Here is a 23,306-nt window from a genome sequence, read left to right on the forward strand (position 1 = left end):
TCATAATATTTGCGGTTAAAAATCAGAAACTCCCGCCGAAACTATGACGTATGGCAACACTAGTTCTACCACACGATATTCAGGGGCAGCCACTTCGTGAGTATCCATTTTTAGAATAAATTAAACGTTGGGAAGAAGGCGTGATTTTATATATGTATGTATGAATGTATGTTAAACGGCAAATTACAATTTTGTAGTATTCATGTAACTGTTTAAGCTGTGCGTCCATTGCTTCGGAATCGAAACGTAAGGACGGTTACAATTTCAATGTCTCTTTGCTAGACATGGGTCTTCCCCGGATCGAAAGAGGGGTTAGGCTTTTAGTCCACCACGCTGACTAAGTGCGGGTTGGGGACTTTGCATACCTTCAAGATCTAAGAATGACCGCGCCAAGGGTTGCTTAACCCACAGATCGTTTATCGACCGGTGAGCACTACTGGCTATGAGCGCCAAAAGGAATGAAGGAGAGGCTAGAAAAGAACTCATTACTGTACCACTACTAGGTAAGAGTCTCCTCCCGGAATGAGGGAGAGGTAAGGCCTCGAGTCCACGCTGGCCAAATCAAGGATTTTGCAAACAAGAACTGTGTTAAACCACTCTCAGGCATGCAAGGTTGCATCACGATGTTTTCCTTCACAACTGATAATTATTTCTAATACACACTTAACTTTCCAAGTCATTGGTGTGTTGCTTCGTATACAAACTCTCGACGTGGGAGGCGCCACTTAACCCTTTAAATCAAGACTTTAAATAAAATAAATTTAACCCATTAATGTCCCACTGCTGGGCAAGGGTCTCCACCCGTAACGACGGAGGGGTTAGGCCTTGAGTCCACCACGCTGGCCAAGTGCTGGAGATTTTAAATGAAATAAAAAGCAACGGTCTGTCAGATTTCGACGCAGTGGACGCGTCGCTTTATAGGCATCGTGATGCTACTTGTGCCCATGACCAAAATCACGAGCGCATTGTCAATGGCACTGTAGACGTAACCATAGACAATTAAAAAGTTATTGTTGGGCTCTATGTTCAATTTATGTGTGCGTGTTTATGGTTTTTTAATGTGTTATATTAGTAGGGCCACTCGGTTTTGCTTGCGTTCATGTTATTTTTTAATTCTTGGGGCTTTTGAAGAAAGTTCGTGTAAATTTTCCCCGGGGTAGAAAGTATCCTATGTGTTAAAACGGGTTTAACTATTTATGTACCAAATGACATCAAAATCAGTTCAGTATTTTTTGCGTGAAAGAGTAACAAACGCTTATATCATTATTTATTAATTATATTATTTATCACGACCTTAAACGTACCGTTTTTAACAAGAAAACACTCGCAAACTTTCGCATTTATAATATCAGTAGGAAAAGACTTGTATGGCTAAATATGATTTCCCTTTAAGATAAATAATTTGAGAAAATAACTATTTCTCACAGTACGCTCGCGAAATTTTCATGAGACTTTTGAACTGTAGAAAAAAGCACAGCTTACAAACTTTCTTTGATTGTAGATAGTGAATCAGTTGTCAGCCGAATTCACAAGAATGATTAAGATAACAATCATTCACAACTTTCCTATCGCTTCGTAAAAACCTCTTAGTCATCATATAAAGTCAAGCAAAATAAATAAATATCATTGAACAACTCACACACGGTCATCTGATTTCAAACTAAGGAGAGCTTGTACTGTAACCCAATCTATACTAATATAATAAAGCTGAAGAGTTTGTTTGTTTGTTTGTTTGAACGCGCTAATCTCAGGAACTACTGGTCCGATTTGAAAAATTCTTTCAGTGTTAGATAGCCCATTTATCGAGGAAGGCTATAGGCTATATAACATCACGCTACGGTCATTAGGAGCGGAGTAGCAACGAAAAATGTTACAAGAACGGGGAAAATTTTGACCCATTCTCTTAGGTGACGCAAGCGAAGTTGCGCGGGTCAGCTATAACTGATAAACATTCTTATATACTTTTAAATATATACTTATATAGATAAATTGACATCCAGGCTCAGAACAAATACTCGTGCTCATCACACAAGATTTGTCCCGGGTGGAATTCGAACCTACCACACGCGGCACTTTGGTTGTTGCGGCGAGGTGACCACTAAAACCACTGCGCCAAACGTGAAGTTGTTCACAATCATTCACAACTTTCTTATCGCTTCGTAAAAACCTCTTAGTCATTATATAAAGTCAAGCAAAATAGCTTTAAGCCGCTGTTGCAATAATTAAACGATCAGTCTTTCTTCCAACTATGTTGGAGTCGGCTTCCAGTCTCACCGGATGCAGCTGAATACCAGTGTTTTACATGAAGCGACTGCCTATCTGACCTCCACAACACAGTTACCTGGGTTTTGACACGATACCTCTCGGTAAGACTGTTTGTCAGATTTTCAAGCTTTTGAATACTGTTAACTACTGTCAAAGATCTTTGAATATGACAGCCGGGACCCGAAATTAAGGTGCCTTCGTGGAGAAACTCGGTACATATAAATCAAAATCAAATCATTAATTAATTTAAGTCAAATGCTGACACTTATGATAGTTAGTCAATGATGCAGAGAGTGAATTTACCGCCAGTTCGGAAGGTAGGGCCAATGAGAAGAGCTGCCAACAAACTCCTGGCCACTTTTTTTAATCGCCAATTTTTTAACAATATTTCTATTATGCATAAATTACGTAAGTATAATGCGTATGGTTACCCATCCACAAAACCACCTCAAAGATCGATCCGTGTGTCTGTTGTTTCTTACCCACGAGCAAAATACACGATATGAAACCAAATAAATATTTATTTAGCTTGAATAAGCGTTTAGATAAAGTTCAATAGCACAAAAGGTCTTTGTAACGCTGTATCAGACTAGGTAGGTCGAATAAAACCTGTTTTGTGAGTTAACAAAAGTTACACTGCATCGATGCTTGCCTTTCGTTCAACGCCATTATCAATGTAAATAAATCCTACTAATATACGTCCATAGCCAGTTGTGCTCACCGGTCGGTGAACGATCTGTGGGTTAAGCAACCCTTGGCGCGGTCATTCTATAGATGGGTGACCGCATAGTGGTATTTGAACCGGGCGTCTCCGTGCTTCGGTGGGCACGTAAAAAGTCAGTCCCGGTTGTTGTCAATTAAGATAACAGTCGTTAAGCCACGTCAAAGGCCTTAGGGCGGCTTGAACAACTTTGACACTAGGTTGACCACTAACTATACGATAAGAAGAAGACTAATATTGTAATTTATTTTTATACTATCCCACTGCTGGGCAAGGGTCTCCTCCCCAACGAGAGAGTGCCTTGAGTCCACCACGCTGACCAAGTGCTGGTTAGTGACTTTGCACCCCCTAAAGAAACAAGTTAAACAATTTTTAGACATGCAAGATTTCATCACGATGTTTTCCTTCACCGTTATAACAAGTGATCGTTATTTCTAATACACACATCACTTGGTAAAGTCATTGGTGTGTTGTGGGTTCGAACCATCGACCACTGGGGTGGGAGGTATCAACTTATACCACTCGGCTATCACTGCATAAGAATGCAAAAGTCTAAATACCTACCTACCTACCTACATAAATATGATTGTACAACTCACACACGGTCATCTGATTCCAAACTAAACAGAGCTTGTACTGTAACCAGATAACTGATAAACATACTAATATACTTCTAAATACATACATGCTTATTAGTTTTATGTCTCCTTATTTCCTTAATAAACGTTACAGATACTATATTAAACAATTACCTTTAAATTCCTTACAAGCTGACCCAGCAAACTTCGTACCGCCTAATAGACGCTTCATACCTATTTTTTCTTTGCATTTTAAGATTTCGTAATATTGAACCAACAACATGGATTTGTCCAAAGAAGGTCTACGGTTACCAACTTATTGACTTTTACAGATTACGTATTTAATAATATGGATCAGCGGATACAGATAGATGCTGTTTATACGGACTTTCGAAAAGCTTTTGACAAGGTGGATCATGAGCTCCTTCTTCACAAACTCGCATATAACGGTATTCGTGGCGATCTCCTGCGCTGGTTTGCATCGTATGTGGCAAACAGATCACAGAGGGTTGTTGTAAGAGGACATCAATCTGATTCGGTATTAGTTACGTCTGGTGTACCTCAAGGGTCAATTTTGGGGCCTCTACTATTTATAATTTTCATAAATGATATTTCAAGCTGCTTCGTTAATTCCAAATTTTTGCTATACGCGGATGACCTAAAAATTTATCGAACAATTTGCAGACAATCAGATTGTTACTTACTACAAGCTGATTTGGATCGTTTTGGTGAATACTGCTCAAGTAACAAAATTTATCTCAACACATCAAAATGCGTGTCGATTACTTTCACTAAAAACAAGAATAAATTAGTCCATATCTACAATTTAGCCCAAACAGCCCTTACCAAAGTATCGTCTGTAAGAGATCTAGGAGTATTGCTTGATGAAAAGTTCCACCTTGACGAACATATAGATAAAATTGTCAGCAATGCCTACCGTATGTATGGTTTTGTTATGCGATCCAGCAAAGAATTTAAAAGAACTGATACCTATATACATTTATATAAATCACTCATCAGGTCCCAATTAGAATATGCCGTTATTATATGGAACCCTCTGTACAAGAAATATATAGATAACTTGGAAGGGATTCAGCGTAAGTTCATCAAAGCAATGCAATACCGTTGCGGTCATAACTTAATCAATGACGTAAACAGTACTTTCAAATTACATGATTTAAGAGCCAGACGCCTTTTTCTTGAGACAATGTTCTTATATGATTTATGCAATAACCGATACGATTGCTTAGATTTAGCTGGCAATTTGTGCTATATCATCCCCAGAACTGTAGTGAGACGCGAAGTGCGCGGACATACTCTTTTTGCTATTCGGTCTTCTCGCACAAATGCTGGAGTCCGCGCACCGCTAACTCGTATTGCCAAAAATTACAATGATCACTTTACAGATCTGGATTTATTCGTCTTATCAGCTGATCAGTTCAGGTATAAAATAATTGAAAAGCTTGATGGTTTACAGTTTGTGTAATTTTAACTTTGGTCTTCTATATTGTGACATATGTTCATTTATTTGCATATCATTTCCTATTATTTATATAATTTATAACATTACTTAAATGTATTAATAATAAAGTCATTTTATGTCTCACTCGAGCACAGTTCTCAGAATAATTATGTATAAGACGTGGAAAACGTTGTTGGTTTCACATATAAGAAGTACCTATTTGTATTACTTTATAACAATGTAAGTGTGTAACTGTTTGTTTTTCCCTAAATAAATAAATAAATAAGATTTTTCACTCCTTAAGAACCATCCTTGTACTTTAAGTTATATTTTAAAAAATAATTAGCGAAATAGGTTTAACTGCTCCCGAGTTTAGCACTTAACAACACATTTAGCAATTCATTTTTATAATAAAGAAGATGATTAGTAAAATCAAACAAAAGAACGAATCTATACTAATATTATAAAGCTGAAGAGTTTGTTTGTTTGTTTGTTTGTTTGTTTGTTTGTTTGTTTGTTTGTTTGTTTGAACGCGCTAATCTCAGGAACTACTGGTCCGATTTGAAAAATTCTTTCAGTATTAGATAGTCCATTTATCGAGGAAGGTTATAGGCTATATATCATTACGCTACGACCAATAGGAGCAGAGTACCAGTGAAAAATAAAACAAAAACGGGGAAAAATTTTATGTGACGCAAGCGAAGTTGCGCGGGTCAGCTAGTGATATGATAAAATCCCGCCATGTTAGAATCTTTATTCTTTGTCGTACCTAACATAAATGGCAAAGGAATTCCGCGTATTATGCCTATAACAACCTGTATCTGCTATTATGCCTGAGATAATTAAGTTTACTTACATTATTGGTTATTCTTGCATTTTTCACGCAATTTAAACATATCGTAACACCGTGAATGTGTACTGCATCGTTAATTTGAATAAATTGCATGCCGATTGCATTATTTTGCGTGCCGCCAGCAATTACATTGTCATAGCTAACATGAGCAATGCACTATGGAGTTGGCAAATTAGTCGTTAACGTTCTTTTTTACGTTTCCTCAAAACAATTTTGTTGTTACGTGCCTGTTTTAGCAACACTAAACGAGTTTTTCTATGCTAAAATTATTATTAAACTTTAGCAAAACTTACAATATTATGAACAAATTTAAACTTTGCAATAACAACTAGGCAGAATAATAAACAACTTTAGTCTCAACCTTTTGAAACAAAACTTTTGCTTCACAACACTGACACGACTGGTTAAAATCAGAATCGTGTCGATTATATTTAAAATAAACATCATTACAGTCATTAAAAACGGTATTTGAACAATGCAATACAATAAACAGATAGCCAACGTAGTTATTTAATTAAAAAGAACTTGTAAACAAAAGAATTTAGTAAAACAATTGCATTGATTGATTTGCAGTTTCACAAATTGACATAACCTCAACGAGACTGCTACAACTTCGGGTAAACGATCTCAAATTTACAGTTTTCTTATTAATTACTTACTTCGTCTGCTTTCGGATGCTCGTGCGTGCAATGAACATGTTTATGTTCGGTCACTGAGTATGAAAAAACCACATTTAAGTACTGTACAAACACTAACCACAACACAACACTGGCGTTCGGATACATTTTGCGTGATATAAGTGCCATTTCACTCACTAAATGCAATAAAAAACTATTTGTTTACATTTTATTTTAGCGAGAAATTAATTACACGTCCTCACTCGATGATATTCGCGTCGTAACTAAATAAATGAATGAATAGATATCGCAGAGTGAAGTGAGGAGCGTTGCAACAGCTGATGTTCACCGTCCATTTTATTTCCGATGCTCTGTCTCTTTTTAACGCATGTGTAAACGTATTTACATGAAAGAATAGAAAGATACACGCAAGATTGTCAATTGATTTACTGTAACCAAGGATTTGGCGTGTTTAAAATGTTAAGTATTTGTAAAATTCATTGATTTTTTGTTTTGCAATGAAATAATGTTGTAATAAAATGTTGTTTTTTGGCCATTTTGAATGTTTTTACAGATTAAAAAGCTCATTTCGTTTGTTTTACTCAATAGTTTTTAGTGTAGGTGTATTGTATTGTGGGAAGTAGGTAGGTAGGTACTTATATTGATTATGTGTTTGCCCGCACGTGCTTTAACTTATAACAACTAAATCAAAGTTATTTATTGTTTGAAAGAGTAGAGAGTTGTTTAGATAACATTTCAAGAGCAGGTAGTATGAATACGCAAAGTTAAGACAGCCAATTATAACAAGACCATCATTATCGGGACCGACTAAATGTATAAATATAAATGCCGGCAAAATCCACTACTGTTTTTTCAAATGCCATTTGTTTTATACTTTTAGGGGTCTAAGGCTAAATTCAGAAACTTGTGTGACACATTCCCGGTTTCTGAGGTACATTTAGCGGTAGTTAATCTATTCAATAGTGTTTAAACTCATAAAAAACGCTATTGAATAGATAAACTACCGCTAAATGTACCTCAGAAACGGGGCATAAGTAATTAGCCTCTTTGCCTGTATGTCTTTTACTGCTAACCTAACCTTTAATTAGATAATTTAAACGTTTCGAGGCATAAATTACTAACAGGGTTTCTAGTAGTTAGTTTCTAGTAGTATAATCAGCAATTATTTATTCTGTATCAAATAGCAGAATTGTTTATTCGCGTCTGATCGCAATAAACTCCCTCACGGGGCGGTTTTACCCTCGTGGGGACAACAAAAAAAAAACAGCAATTATTATTATCTGTAGTGGAATCTAATGCAATTATAAGTAAAACTAACACCAGGTACCCACTTAACAATGTTTGTCAATTACCTATGTATAATACAAACTAATTGTCATTAATGAATGAAAGAAAACATCATTAGAAAATCTCGATAATTTTCATTCCATTTTTTTTTCTAAACTCGACTACTCGTACTACAAATAGCTCGTGACTAACCCCCGGTTTCTGAGTACATTTAGCGGTAGTTTATCTATTCAATTGCGTTTTTTTTTTGCAAGAGTTTTGACGCTATTGAATAGATAAACTACCGCTAAATGTACCTCAGAAACCGGGGGTAAGTAACAACAGTCGTACAGAACAATAACTGACGTTAAGCTACACGTATCGAGGTTGTTCTGTGGATGGGTGACCATATTATTCATAGCGAGTTACTTCGTGTTTCGGATCGCACGTTGTATTGTGTCTCGGCTATCATTTTTAAAGATCTTTGACAGTCGTTTACCAGTAGTCAGAAGCTTGAAAGTCTGACAACCAAGTATCGTGTTATAACCCAGGTAACTGTGTTGTGGAGGTCAGATAGACAGTCGCTCCATGTAAAATACTGGTATTCAGCTGCATCCGGTGAGACTGGAAGCCGACTCCAACATAGTTGGAAGAATGGCTAGGCTGATGATTAACGCATAGGGATAACGATTTAATCACTCGCGAGCACCCCTATGTTAATTTCTAAAGACAAAACAAACAATCACCCATCCGAAACGCAACCTTACCATCATTGCTTAACTTTACTCTAACCTCTTAACCAAACCACCCCTATGTTAATTTCTAAAGACAAAACGACCACCCATCCTAACATTGCTTAACTCTACTCTATACAAAACCGGAACAAATAAACGGAGCAATAATAACTAACTTTCTCACACATTGCTGATTCCTAGCGCGTTGCATTACGTTAGTGTACGTGCGATGAATACTATTATCTATACTAATATTGTAAAGCTGAAGAGTTTTTTTATTTGAACGCGCTAATCTGAATCTGTCCGATTTGAAAAATTCTTTCAGTGTTAGATAGCCCATTTATCGAGGAAGGCTTTAGGCTACATAACATCACGCTAAGGCCATTAGGAGCGGAGTAGCATCGAAAAATGTTACAAGAACGGGAAAAATGATGACCCATTCTCTCTTATGTGACGCAAGCGAAGCTGCGCGGGTCAGCTAGCACTAAGTACATATTTACTTTGACAGTAGTTGACAGCTGTTAGGTAATGGTTTTATATGTTTTACTGCCTCTGTGGTCGGTCATGTATACGACTGCCGAGTAGAGGTCTATGGTTCAAATCCCAGGTCGTCCAAAAATTAAGATGAGATTTGTTGCAGTTTTGTTGTGCGATAAACATAACCGAACCGAATATGTCTGTAGCAATTTTCTTGCAGCATAATTTCATTACTTTCTTATCTTCTTGTAAGTCCTTAATGGTATTTAAACTCTTATATTAATTGTTGATTATCATAAGAGAGTGTTTGGCCTAAATTAATAAGTGATTTTCAATTCAAAATCAAATAATTTATTCATTTACGTCAAGTACAGACACTTATGATAGTCAAACACAGTCAATTTACCGCCAGTTCGGAAGGTAGGGCCAATGAGAAGAGCTGCCAACAAACTCTTGGCCACTTTTTTTTAAACGTCACATTTTTTCTTAAATTTTTTTTTTACTACAATTCATTGACTATATCGCACCCCTGGTGCAACACTGTCACTTTTGTAAAAGATGAGTTACTTATGTACTTACATATGTAGTAATGGTTTTAAATCACCTCTATCATTATTTATGCAAAAGTAAAGTGAAAAATTGACATTATAATATGAGCTATTCATTTATCTATAGATATCTAATAAAGTCATTGCTGTGTGAGGTTCATCAATGTTTTAAATGCTTCTCCTGAAAAACTACATTTTTGCATAAGTGACAGTATTGCACCGGGGGTGCGATATAAGGAGCTACCACCAATACTACACAACATATTCAAGTCCCTACTAATTAAAAAACACCGAATAATTCTTATCAAAAGTACTAGCATCTAACTACGTAATAATATTGGTATATAATTCAACTATAATACCTATCGGAAATATCTAACTTTTCTATTATTTTCTAAACTATGACTGTCCCACTGCTGGGCAAGGTACTAATTACTATATGTATACATACTATATAGATATTGATCTAATTTCACTTTTAGTTAAAATCATCGCCTGAAATGTCTGACCTGGTATGGTGTTATAGCCCAGGTAACTGTGTTGTGGAGGTCAGATAGACAGTCGCCCCATGTACAATACTGGTATTCAGCTGCATCCGGTGAGACTGGAAGCCGACTCCAACATAGTTAGAAGAAAGGCTAGACTAATGATGACGAACGAAAGTGCACTAATTCTATCTGACGTCACCTTAATCATCTGCAATTGATGTATTAGGTCAGGGAAAAAGTCTTTTCACATTAAAAAATCTTTTCTGTACACAGAAAAAGCTCGATACTTGGGTACCTCACGAGCTCACTGAAAGAAACCTAATGAACCGTGTACTCATTTGTGATTCTTGAAGCCAAAGAGATTTTATTACAAGTTCATACATACTATAATGAGAAAAGACTTTCCCCGATCTAATATACAGGTCAATAATGATGACGATGATGGGTAAGAGAATTGTAGAAACCTATTTACTGAAAATAAGAAATAAAAATACTAAAATAACAAGAAATAAAACCACTTTATTCATAAACAAACAGACACCGGAATACAATATGTATCTTAACTAAAAAATGCATTTATTTATATAAAAAATACCATATTTATACACAATTAGGTAGTTGACTGGGTTAACGAAAAATGATTAAACTTGTACTCGTAAAAGGTTCATCTAAAATGCTCAGACTATGTAATTTTCGTAAATATTAAAATTGTAATTATTACAGACTGAAACATTTTATTAGACACTCATTTGATACCAAAAATACGAAACTGTGACGTCACTATCGTATTTCTGTATTAAAATGTGTTTTTGACATTTCATAAAGAGTAGCTGATTTGACTGATAGTCAACTACCCAATTGTCCTCTCCCAGTAAAAGGTCAATTATGTTAGTCTGCTGAAAAACTGTCAAACTACTGAACATATTTTGAGTTTCTGAATAGTGTCATCAAACAACTTGAACATGCGTAGGTGTTATCAAACTGAACGTAGACACAGTACAGAGGACTCTCGGTTGACTGTTCTAACAATCGAGCGATCCAAGCGCAATAGTCATAAATATCATTGGACAACTAACACATGGTCATTTGATTCCAAACTAAGCATAACTTGTACTGTAGCCAAACTGATAAACATACTTTTTGGGTCGGGGAAAAAGTCTTTTCGCATTATAGTATGTATGAACTTGTAATAAAATCTCTTCGGCTTCAAGAATCACAAATGAGTACACGGTTCATTAGGTTTCTTTCAGTGAGCTCGTGAGGTACCCAAATATCGAGCTTTTTGTGTAGAGAAAAGATTTTATTACAAGTTCATACATACTATAATGCGAAAAGACTTTTTCCCCGACCTAATATATACTCGTAAATACAAACTAATATAGATTTTACGACCAAGCTCAGAACAGATACTCGTGCTCATCACACAAATATTTGTCCCGGGTGGGGTACGAACCACACGCGGCGCTACGGTTATTGCGGCGAGGTGACCACGTTAACCACTGCGAATTCTCAAGCAGACCTAAATATCGTTCATTATGATGCCCATAGCCAGCTGCGCTCACCGGTCGGTAAACGATCTGTGGGTTCAGCAACCTAGGCGCGGTCATTCCATAGATGGGTGACCGCATAGTGGTATTTGAGCTGGGCGTCTCCGTGCTTCGGAGGGCACGTAAAAGTCGGTCCCGGCTGTTGTCTACTAAGATAACAGTCGTTAAGCCATGTCAAAGGCCTCTCGGGCGGCTTGAACAACTTTGACACTAGGTTGACCACTAACGATACGATAAACAAACAAACAAACATTCTCTAACAGACTTAAATATCGTTCATTATGATGTAGCGACATTGTTCAAGTTGTTTGTCAACACATATACATGTAATAGGGGGCGAGTCTATAACCATATACCGGGCACATTACCAAACTAGACTACAATAAAATATAATAAAAGCCCAAAAAATCACTCTACCTCACCCGGAAATCGAACCTCAAACTCTCTAACTAAGAATCAGAAACTCATTATTTCTACAGTTAGTTTTAACAGTAAAGTTATTTAACCAACCTTTCAGAAGACTGTTTGTTGTCTTATACGGAGAAATTAAGTGCATTTGATCTTGATGTTTTAGTAAATATTTATTAAGTCTTAAAACTTGAAATATATATTTATTGTCCCACTGCTGGGCAAAGGTCTATCAACTTAAATATTGAAAAAATATTGGACAACTCACACACGGTCATCTGTTCCCCAACTAAGCAGAGCTTGTACTGTAACCAGATAACTGATAAACATACTTATATACTTGTAAATACATACTTATATAGATTTTATAAACATACCAAGTTCCTTCGTGTTTCGGAATTCACGTCAATTTGTGGGTCCCAGCTGTCATTTTCAAAGATTTTTGATAGTAATTAACAGTAGTCAGAAGCTCGAAAGTCTGACAACCAGTCTTACTTAGTATCGTGTTATAACCCAGGTAACTGTGTTGTGGAGGTCAGATAGACAGTCGCTGCATGTAAAACACTCGTATTCAGCTGCATCCGGTGAGACTGGAAGCCGACTCCAACATAGTTGGAAGAACGTCTTGATTGATTTTTTTATGTAAATTTCCCAACCTGCACTAGGTCAGCGTGGTGGACTCAAGGCCTATCCTTCCTTTAGCGTGATAGGAGACCCTTGCCCAGCAGTGGGACAGTAATAGTTAAAATGTTATAGTCATGATTTTCTATAAGTATGTGAACAAAATTGCCCACACTTGGCCAGCGTGGTGGACTCAAGACAATCCTACCCTCATTACGGGACGAGACCCTTGCCCAGCAGTGGGACATCAGTTAAAATTTTATAGTCATGATTTTCTATAAGTATGTGAACAAATTTGTCCACACTAGGTCAGCGTGGTGGACTCAAGACAATCCTACCCTCATTACGGGAGGAGACCCTTGCCCAGCAGTGGGGCAGCAGTTAAAATTTTATAGTCATGATTTTCTATAAGTATGTGAAACAAATTTGAAAAGTGCCCACTCTAGGTCAGCGTGGTGGACTCAAGACAATTCTTCCCTCATTACGGGAGGAGACCCTGGCCCAACAGTGGGACAGTAATGGGCTAATTTATAATATATCTTATATCTATGAGGTAGCAGCAATCGGTTCTGGCTTTTCATTATTGTTACAAAGTTTCTTAAAGAACTCCTTTGATGAATGGCACCTAGCACTCACGCAGTGGGGACACCTGAAAATAGAAAAAAAAATGTTTTTTATAATAGCTTCAGTACGCGTGAAAACATTTCTCAGGTGAAAAGTATCCTATGTATAAATCTATCTAGTATTGAGTGTCCAGGAGTTTGTTGTGAGCTCTTCTCATTGACACCTTCCGAACTGGCGGTAAATTCACTCTCTGTATCATTGACTATCATAAGTGTCAGCATTTGATCTAAATGAATAAATGATTTGATTTTGGTTAGAAACTATCTATGTATTAAATTTTATTAAAACCTTTTAGTAGTTTTTGCGTGAATGAGTAACAAACATACACTATCCATTCTCACAAACTATGGCATGTCAAAATGGCTTTTGTCAAAAACTTACCTGGTCAAGAACTGTTTGGACACATGTTGCCCGCTGCTCAGATGCTGTGCCACGACGTCTGTCATCGCTTCTATAAATATGGGATGATCATTAGGCGCCGCCGCTCTCTCGATCTGTTCTATACCAGCCTGAAAAACATAAATAAAATAATTAAATAAATAAATATCATTGGACAACTCACACACGGTCATTTGATTCCAAACTAAGCAGAGCTTGTACTGTAACCAAATAACTGATAAACATACTTATATACTTTAAAATATATACTTATATAGATAAATTGACATCCAGGCTCAGAACAAATACTCGTGCTCATCACACAAAGATTTGTGGGTGGGATTCGAACCCACCACACGCAGCAAATAAATATATGATTAGGTACATAATTTTGTTTCTTAAAAATGACATCTCTCGCACTAAGAGTCGCTCTTGTGTCGCGGGGACTTTTACAAACATACAGACACAAAGTACAACCAGATCAGAAACAATTATTTGTGGATCGCTCAAATAATTGTTCCGTGTAGTGATCGAACCCACGACCTCTCGACGCAATTCTATTTATGTATTACTATGAAAAAATATTCAGTGATCAGCGAGTGGTATGTTTTTGGTCTTATTCATAAACAAACTATAAACCTTTTTTAGTTAAAAAGCTACTATAATATGTTTTCTCTACTTCATTTCGCTAAGGAGTGAAAGAAACAAAACACTTTATAAGCCTTTCATAACTTCATGTATTTTTATGGATAAGAGGGTTAGATATTAAATTAAAATTAAGTAAATACCTCTTTAGCAAGCTCATCGCAGTATTCAATGTCCAATTCGTGTAAGGTCTCTATGTGTTCATTCACAAACGCTATGGGCACCAGGATGAGATGTTTTCTGCCTTGCTTCGCGTATGCCTGTGGACAAAATTAGACATTAAGGGAAATTGTTTCTTTTTAACAGCCCCTTTTAACGCTTATAGATAAGTCTTGATTAACTTATCAGGAGTGCTTGGCAATATTTTTTATAAAAAAATATGTGGCCAATTTTAGCGAAACTAGCCATGCTGGCCTAATATTGGCCAATCCCAGAAAAATACTTAACTGCTAAGCTACTTCTGCTGTCCAGTTTTCAAATATTTTCACTTAAAGGCCAATTTTTATAAAAAAGTTTACATCCCTAATATTAACCGGCCAATTTTAGGTACTTTCGTTAGACTACAAAACAATCTACAGCATTTCTAACCAGTTTTCATGGCGCGAAATTTTTATAAAATAGTTCACATCCTATATATTGGCAGGCCAATTTTAGGTACTTACTCTCGACTACTAAACAATCCTCATTACTTCTGACCAGCTTTGGAGTAACTGGCCAATTTCAATAAAATCGGCCACCTCCCCTAATATTGGCTGGCCAATTTTTAAGTGTTTATCTTAATCCCAGTTCATTTAAAATGACTTACCTTAATAGCATCATCGGTATAAGGCTGCAACCACGGCAGCGGGCCCACCTTGGACTGCCACACCAGGCGGTGAGGGTTCCTGGTGCCGAGCTGCTGCATTGTGGACGACACGGTCGCTGATACTTCGTGAGGGTATGTGTCGCCGCGGGATACTGCCTGCAGAGAGAGAGACAAAAAATAAATAACTAAAAGAAATTAAACAACTAATAGATATTACTGGACAACTCACAAACGGTCATTTGATTCCAAACTTAGCAGAGCTTGTACTGTAACCAGATAACTGATAAATATACTTCTAAATATATACTTATAGATACATTAAAAGCTTAGAACAGATACTAATGCTCATCACACAAATATTTGTCCCGGGCGGGAATCGAACCCACCGGCGGCGGAATGGTTATTGCGGCGAGGTGACCGCTTAAACCACTGCGCCAAACAAACGGAATTTCAACAAATATTCTATACAATGATTATAGTAAGGTCTCTGACCTAATTTAAAAAAAAATACTTCAATTGAGCCATTTTTACTATCATAAATCTTACAAACATGTACCTACGCAATTTTAATGTTATAAAAAATTAATATAAACGTTCTTCGTTTCTTAGTTTTTTTTAAATTAAACATAACTTGGTGGCTTAGATGTGTCATGTCGATTTACGATATTGCCGAAGTACAACATGCCTGAGAAGAGTACTTCGAAGTTTACTGCTATCGACCTAGCATTATTGTCGAAGGAGTATGTCGTCGAAGTCGCATTGTTTCTTATTTAAGTTATGTCGAAGAAACGGTTTGTCGGTGTACAATAGTGTCTGAGACTAGGTATATAGAACTCTAGTATTGTCTAAATTAAAACGCATCGGAGTGCTATTTTGTCGGAGTGGTATAAGTTGACACCTCCAACGCAAGTGGTCGCAGGTTCGAACCCGAGGCAACACACCAATGACTTTTCCAAGTTATGTGTGTATTAGAAATAACTATCACTTGCTCCAACGGTGAAGGAAAACATCGTGACGAAACCTTGCATGCCTAAAATTGGTTTAATACATTTATTGAGGGCATGCAAAGTCCCCAACCCGCACTTGGCCAGCGTGGTGGACTCAAGGCCTAACCCCTCCCTCATTATGGGAGGAGACCCTTGCCCAGCAGTGGGACATTAATGGGTTAAATTTATTATTATATTTTTAAGTTCTATCGTCTGTTTAACAAACAGTATATATCTCACCTTAAGCGGCAGACTATGTGCCGTGAACAACACAAGCACATCGTCTCGGACATTCTCCGGGAACAACTGCAGTTTATCTCTGATGCGTTCAGCGAACACCTTGCCCAGTAGGGGGTGATTGCCCCACCGCTCTATCATGCTGAATGTTATGTTTGATGGGACGTTCCTGGAAATAAATGAATAATAATATATTTTACACATCATCATCATGGCTTAGTCTTTCTTCCAACTATGTTGGAGTCGGCTTCCAGTCTCACCGGATGCAGCTGAATACCAGTGTTTTACATGAAGCGACTGTCTATCTGACCGCCACAACCCAGTTACATCGGTTATAACACGGTACCCTTCGGTAAGATATTTTACACATAATTAGTATAAAATTTTACTGACCAACAATAAAAAATACTAAAATAACAATAATTTATTTTAGAAAAGTTATCCCATATTAATTGTTAAAAACTTGTGCTATGTTTCTTATAGCTCTATTTGATACCTACTGAGTCATCTAACAAATCTAGGTACATAATTATTTTTATATAAACGTACATATTAACTCAATGTTTTTTTTAAATTGCTATAATGTCAGTAGATTCATTATACTCAGGAGGTATCTATGCAGAATGAAAAAAATCCGGCCAAGTTCGAGTCGGACTCATGCACGAAGGGTTTCGTACCAAAAAAATACGTTTATTGGATCAGGAATTCAGGACCCCCATAATATTTTATTATTTTAAACTTTTGTTTCTGAAAATTTCAGCTTCCTAGCTATTACGGTTTATGAGATACATGCTGGTGACAGACAGACAGACAGCGAACTCAGTAATAGGGTACCGTGTTCAGCTTTTGGGTACGGAAATCTACTGGAAAAGTGGTAATAGTCCCTAAAAGATTAGGGAACCTATAGTCTAAAATGTAATTTAATTTAAAATCTTATGTTTTCTTACCTGTTCTTATAGAAGTCAGCTATGGCGTTTAAACTGGAGCCTGTGGTCGCACAACTGTATTGTGGATACTGAGAGAATATTACCGCACGCTCTACACCATCCCTGTGAAAAAATAACAATTAAATTATAACATATACTAGTAAACCTTGGCGCGGTCATTCCATAGATGGGTGACCGCATAGTGGTATTTGAACTGCGCGTCTCCAGTTTCAGAGGGCACGTAAAAAGTCAGTCCCGGTTGTTGTCAATTAAGATAACAGTCGTTAAGCCACGTCAAGGGCCTTCGGGCTTGAACAACTTTGACACTAGATTGACCACTAACCATACGATACATAGATAGTAGGGTGATATAAAATTACTCACTTTTCTAATTGTGCGAATGTTTCCTCCGTGAAGGGTGGTACATATCTGAACGCGACGTAGTGTTTGTGCGGCGCCGAGTCCGGGAGGATCCTGTCTAGCATTTCTGTTAGGAGTTTACCTGAAATGTTAATAAAATATATGTTATTACTGCTACTTTCTTGTTTTTATGTAATAATGCGCATTTTCAAATGTATTTATTCAACTTTTACACCTCTGGGCTTCCACAAATAATTCAAGACCAAAATTAGCCAAATCGATCCAGCCGTTCACGAGTTTAGCGAGACTAACGAACAGCAATTCATTTTTATATAAATAGATATAATGCCATTTGGGAAGGCCTTTGCCCAGCAGTGGGACAGCATAGACGTTTAACTTTTTATAATTATTATTGTCCTACTAGCCGATATTCGGATATGGCGGCCAGTTTTTTGAAACCATTCAACTGTGCAGGATTTTATTTATAGTGTCGTGTGTATCTGGGGGCACGGAAGTGCCCCCGTAAGTCGAGCAAAAAAAAAGCGGCACGGCCGTAACATCCTTTTCTCGAAGCAATTCGGGCTATTTTTGACACCCCTATAATTTCGTTGTGGATAAAACAAGAAGCCTGGATTTTCAGCAACTAATCAGTCATTGTATAAACACGGTATATTTAAAATTTCAGTCAATTTGAACCAGTAGTTTAAGAATGACAACTTGTTAAAATTTTGGATTTTGTCACTCACTGATTCACTGACTCACTGACTCACTGACTCACTGACTCACTGACTCACCGATCATCAAAAGTCTAAGGTACTTCTAGTAGACTTAGAAGCTTAAAATTTAGAATACAAATAGGGTTTAGTGTCTTAATCATGGGAAAAATTTAATATTTTCTAATTTCGGTCCATTTTTCTAAATACACCAACTGCAACAATAACTTTGTAATCCCATATAAATGTATAAGATTACAAGGTTACATTTGCAGTTAATGAATTATTATTACTGTAGAAAATAAAATAAATAGGTGTAAATAGGTACCTACTATATGAGGCATAACGGGAGAGGGTAAAGGGTGGGTAAGGGTGTTTAGCCCATGAAACTGAACAACATTCCCATAAGAAAATATGTTGAATTATGAAAAAAAAACGTCTTTCCATACAAATTGGACTTATGTTCGCTCTACAAAAAGAAGTGAGATGCCATCAAAAACATTCTGTAAAAACCTCAAGTCTCGCCGTAAAAAGTTGTGAGATGTATATAATACCAAGTCGATTAATCTATTTAGTCTCTACTTAAAGGACCTTCTGTCTTAAGTTATTACGTATGTTATTATCATGCCAATTTTCAAAAAATACCTTTAAAACAAATAGATCGACTTGGTCATCGCAAGAAAACACAAATTCGCCATTATTAACATTAATTCAGGAGCATTAACTTCTTGTCGTGCTGTGTAGTGTGATACATACTAATAATCAAATCATGCGATGGCCAGGTCGGTCTATTTGTTTTAAAGGTATTTTTTTAAAATTGGCATGATAATAACATACGTAATAACTTAAGACAGAAGGTCCTTTAAGTAGAGACTAAATAGATTAATCGACTTGGTATTATATACATCTCACAACTTTTTACGGCGAGACTTGAGGTTTTTACAGAATGTTTTTGATGGCATACAATACACAGGTACACTCTCTAGTGTCTAAGTGATGCTATAAACAAAGTCCGTTGGCCGGTTTCTATGAAACTGACCGCCGTAGCCGGATAGCGACTAGACCCCGGTTTCTGAGGTACATTTAGCGGTAGTAATCTATTCAATAGTGTTTAAACTCATATAAAAAAGCTAGATAAATGACCGCTAAATGTATACTCAGAAACCAGGGGTAGGAATTTTATTTTAACACCTCCTGCACTAAGAATTTCTCTTGTGTAGCGGGGACAAACATACAAACAACGGACACAAAGTACAACCAGACCCGAAACAATCATTTGTGGATCGAACAAAAAAAATGTTCCTTGTGGGAATGGAACCCACGACCTCTCGACCTTAACCACTGCGCCACGGAGGCAGTCACAATATTCTTATTACCTTGTGTATTAGTCCACTTCAAGATAGGTGATCCCCCTCCAATCTCGTTATATTTCTTCTGCACCTCCTCAGTTCTTCGCGACGCTATCCACGGCCCCAACTTGCTCTGTACCGGTAACTGTATCATGTCGCGGTCTGTCATTATTCTGTGTAGGTAGCCGCCCACCTGAAATACGAAAAATTTAATTTATAGCTGACCCGCGCAACTTCGCTTGCGTCACATAAGAGAGAATGGGTCATGATTTTCCCCGTTTTTGTAACATTTTTTATTAGTACTCTGCTCCTATTGGTCGTAGCGTGATGATATATAGCCTATAGCCTTCCTTGATAAATGGACTATCTAAATATGAAAGAATTTTTCAAATCGAACAAGTACCTAGTTCCTGAGATTAACGCGATCAAACAAACAAACTCTTGAGTTTTATAATATTAGTATAGATTTAAATAAAAAATAAATTTTGCTGGGCAAGGGTCTCCTCCCAAACGAGGGGAGGGGTTAGGCCTTGAGTTCACCACGCTGGCCAAGTGCGGGTTGAGGACTTTGCCTGCCCTCAATAAATGTGTCAAACAAATTTTAGGCATGCAAGGTTTCCTCACGATGGACATTAACAACCAGGCTCAGAACAGATACTCGTGCTCATCACACAAAGATTTGTTCCGGGTGGGTTGAACCAATACACAGCGCTATTATTATTGCGGCGAGGTGACAACTTTAACCACTGCGCCAAACTTGCAATTACTTATGGGATCCGGTGAGTGCAACTGGCTATGGGCACCTCGATTTTTTTTCTCAGTTTTCAGTTAAAAATGTAGGTATTATAATACCAAAATATTCCAAAGATAACATATTTTTCGAATTGTTTCCTTGACGGATATCTATACAATTTGACATCCTTATCTCAGGTTATCATAAACACAACATTTTTATAAATATTTCTTTCAAAATATTATCTATTGTTTACTATTTCGAATACTAATTTATTTATCACGCTAAAGTATAGTGTTAAGTATTCTAATGGCCATTTTAATATAACGATATCTACATAGTTTCTTTGTTTGTCGTATGGTTAGTGGTCAACCTAGTGTCAAAGTTGTTCAAGCCGCCCGTAGGCCTTTGATGTGGCTTAACGACTTTCATCATAGTAGACAACAACCGGGACCGACGTTTTACGTGCCATCTGAAGCACGAAGACGCCCTGTTCAAATACCACAATGCGATCACCCATCTATAGAATGACCGCGCCAACGGTTGCTTAACCCACAGATCGTTTACCGACCGGTGAGCGCAACTGGCTATGGGCGCCTCGACCTGACTAGGAACCTGACTTTATTGCAAGACATCAACTTTATTTTAAAATCAGAGATAATCCTGTAGCTCACCGGTCCGTAAACGATCTGTGAATTAAGCAACCCTTGGCACGGTCACTACATAGATGGGTGACCGCATAGTGGTATTCGTACTGGGCGTCTCCGTGCTTCGGAGGACACGTTAAAATTCGGTCCCGGTTGTTATCTACTAAGGTGACAGTTGTTAAGCCATGTCAAAGGCCTTCGGGCTTGAACAACTTTGTCACTAGGTTGACCACTAACCATACGATAAAAAGAAGATCATATTTTAAATTAAAATAAATCAAGAAATAATAACTTCCAATGCTCAGACATTAACATTATGGATATTGCTCAACTTCCATTATCCTGGAAGTAAAGTAATTTCAGACATGCAATATTTCTTTACGTGCAAATAGTTTGATAAATTACTGTTTTTAGGCAATTGAAGTGATTAAGAAAGATACTAATAGTATTGTGGTATAATAATTAAGTTTCTAAATTGTTAAAAAAACCGGCCAAGTGCGAGTCGCGAACGGAGTGTTCCGCATAAAAAAATACGACAAAATGCATGTTTTTCGTATGAAGGGTGGAGACAGATTTAATATTTTTTGATTTCACAAATATTTGTTCCTTATGGAAATCAAACCTAATACCTTTCAACTCACTGGTGGTAGTGTGGTAAACACTTTAACCACTTCACCATAGAGGCTATCAATTACTCTTAAAAGATGACCGTTTTCTAATTCCTCACCTGATCTACAGTCTCAGGGCCTCCCATGTTCAACATAACAATGGCTGTCTTGGGCTTCCTTATTTCTTCTGCGGCTGTTCCAAAGGCTGCTGCTCCTCGCTGCAGCTTTGTTAAGTTTGTACGACCTGTGGGAAGAAATAGAGTGATAACTAAGTGGTATAAGTTGGCATTGGTACCTCCCACCTGTGTGGTCAAGGATTTTGTATGCAAGGCAACACTCCAATGACTTTTCCAAGTGATGTGTGTATTAGAAATAATGATCACTTGTTATAACGGTGAAGGAAAACATCGTGATAAAACATCCCATGCTTCAGTTGTTTTACACAGTGTTCAAATGGTAGCCTCCGAGACGCATTGCTCAAATTTTGGCAGCAGACCTGTTCTCAGCATTGGGACTGTATTAAAATTATTTCAATACATAAATACATTAAAACATCACTGCTATACACAAATATTTAGACAGAGTTGTATGAAATACACCCACATTTCAGAATTAACAAGGTTGTATAGGGCGAGCTTGCCATATACCAGGCACATTACCAAACTCCAGGCTACTATTGAGGAACATAGTCAACTATAGTATAGAAATGAAGTAATAATATAAATCATGGACTGTAAGTCTAAAAATAAATATTATATCAAAACTAATTATGATTTAGAAGTAGGTACTTTAAAGATATCAGTGTAATCATGACATAACAATAATTTTTAAAAGAAAATACTAAAAATTAATCTTCATTCAGTATGTTGGCGTGGCAATTGAATAATCGTAAGTAGTGACCTAATTTTATACATTTCTTATCTAAATTGATTATTTAAGCTTTAATTTCATTGATCAAATTATGGTATCAGCGGTGTCTTAAAAAAAGGTCAGGTGGTACTCGTAACCGGCGGTCCTGTATGACAACATGTATGTATGTGAATGATGCAAGGGAAGTTTGTAAGGATCGTAGAAAGTGTCGTTTTTTAGTCATTGCCTACCAAAATGGGAAAAATTTGTGATATTATGTATTTAAAATCAATAATTGCCGAAACACGATTGCGAAATTTTTACATAACTTCCGTTATCTAAAATAAATGCAATGTTTTTTTACACGTGTGTATTGATACAATTGCAGATGATAAGGAAAACAAACAATAAAAGTGAAAAGCAGGTGATAATCATGAATATTAATGTAAAAGTGAAGTTATAATCGACCGTAATATTTTTTTTTTACTCACATATTGAAGCCAGCATTTTGATGAATGACACACTTACAGGAATGTTATAAACGTTATATGTATTCACTAACCACGTAAAACAAAATAGTTAATAAATAATTTAGATAATAATTTGTCCTAATTACACATAGTCACTCGCCGGAATTTTTGTACATTATGACATTTTAGGGAATGAGTGACTGATTTACTGATAACACCATTCATTCACTCTCTAGAGATGCACACGCTGGTTATTTAGATTTTTATTTTGATTCTCCATTCCACCGTAGCTAATAATATTAGAACAGTAAAAAAAAGTTATAAGCAGGTTAAAATAATGCAAGTTTTTCAGCCAGAAATTGTTATTAAA

General features: G+C 36.8%; 2 protein-coding genes across 4 annotated transcripts in view; both read right to left on the reverse strand.

Moving 5' to 3' along the window:
- Nucleotides 1-6,794, reverse strand: part of Invadolysin (leishmanolysin-like peptidase, invadolysin) — a 125,119-nt gene extending 118,325 nt beyond the window's left edge. Inside the window, exon 1 of the mRNA XM_076133499.1 lies at nt 6,539-6,794. Within this exon, the coding sequence (XP_075989614.1) occupies nt 6,539-6,685 (147 nt within the window). The 5' untranslated portion in view covers nt 6,686-6,794. The remainder of the gene's footprint in view (nt 1-6,538) is intronic.
- Nucleotides 6,795-10,529: 3,735 nt separating this feature from the next.
- The window catches only part of FeCH (ferrochelatase, mitochondrial), a 29,186-nt gene continuing 16,409 nt past the window's right edge, over nt 10,530-23,306 (reverse strand). For 2 of the 3 annotated variants that reach the window (XM_076133704.1, XM_076133703.1), the window contains exons 3-11: nt 21,737-21,861; nt 19,657-19,822; nt 17,592-17,709; nt 17,229-17,330; nt 16,285-16,450; nt 15,059-15,214; nt 14,397-14,513; nt 13,612-13,739; nt 10,530-13,255 (exon numbers count right to left, since the gene is read on the reverse strand). In XM_076133704.1, the coding sequence (XP_075989819.1) occupies nt 13,153-13,255; nt 13,612-13,739; nt 14,397-14,513; nt 15,059-15,214; nt 16,285-16,450; nt 17,229-17,330; nt 17,592-17,709; nt 19,657-19,822; nt 21,737-21,772 (1,092 nt within the window). In that variant the 5' untranslated portion in view covers nt 21,773-21,861 and the 3' untranslated portion in view covers nt 10,530-13,152. Of the gene's footprint in view, nt 13,256-13,611; nt 13,740-14,396; nt 14,514-15,058; nt 15,215-16,284; nt 16,451-17,228; nt 17,331-17,591; nt 17,710-19,656; nt 19,823-21,736; nt 21,862-22,957; nt 23,113-23,306 lie in introns of those variants that run through there. The other variant, XM_076133702.1, reaches the window with a different exon arrangement.

This window comes from Anticarsia gemmatalis, chromosome 30 (genome assembly GCF_050436995.1).
Source record: "Anticarsia gemmatalis isolate Benzon Research Colony breed Stoneville strain chromosome 30, ilAntGemm2 primary, whole genome shotgun sequence".
In the NCBI taxonomy this organism is placed as follows: Eukaryota; Metazoa; Arthropoda; class Insecta; order Lepidoptera; family Erebidae; genus Anticarsia; species Anticarsia gemmatalis.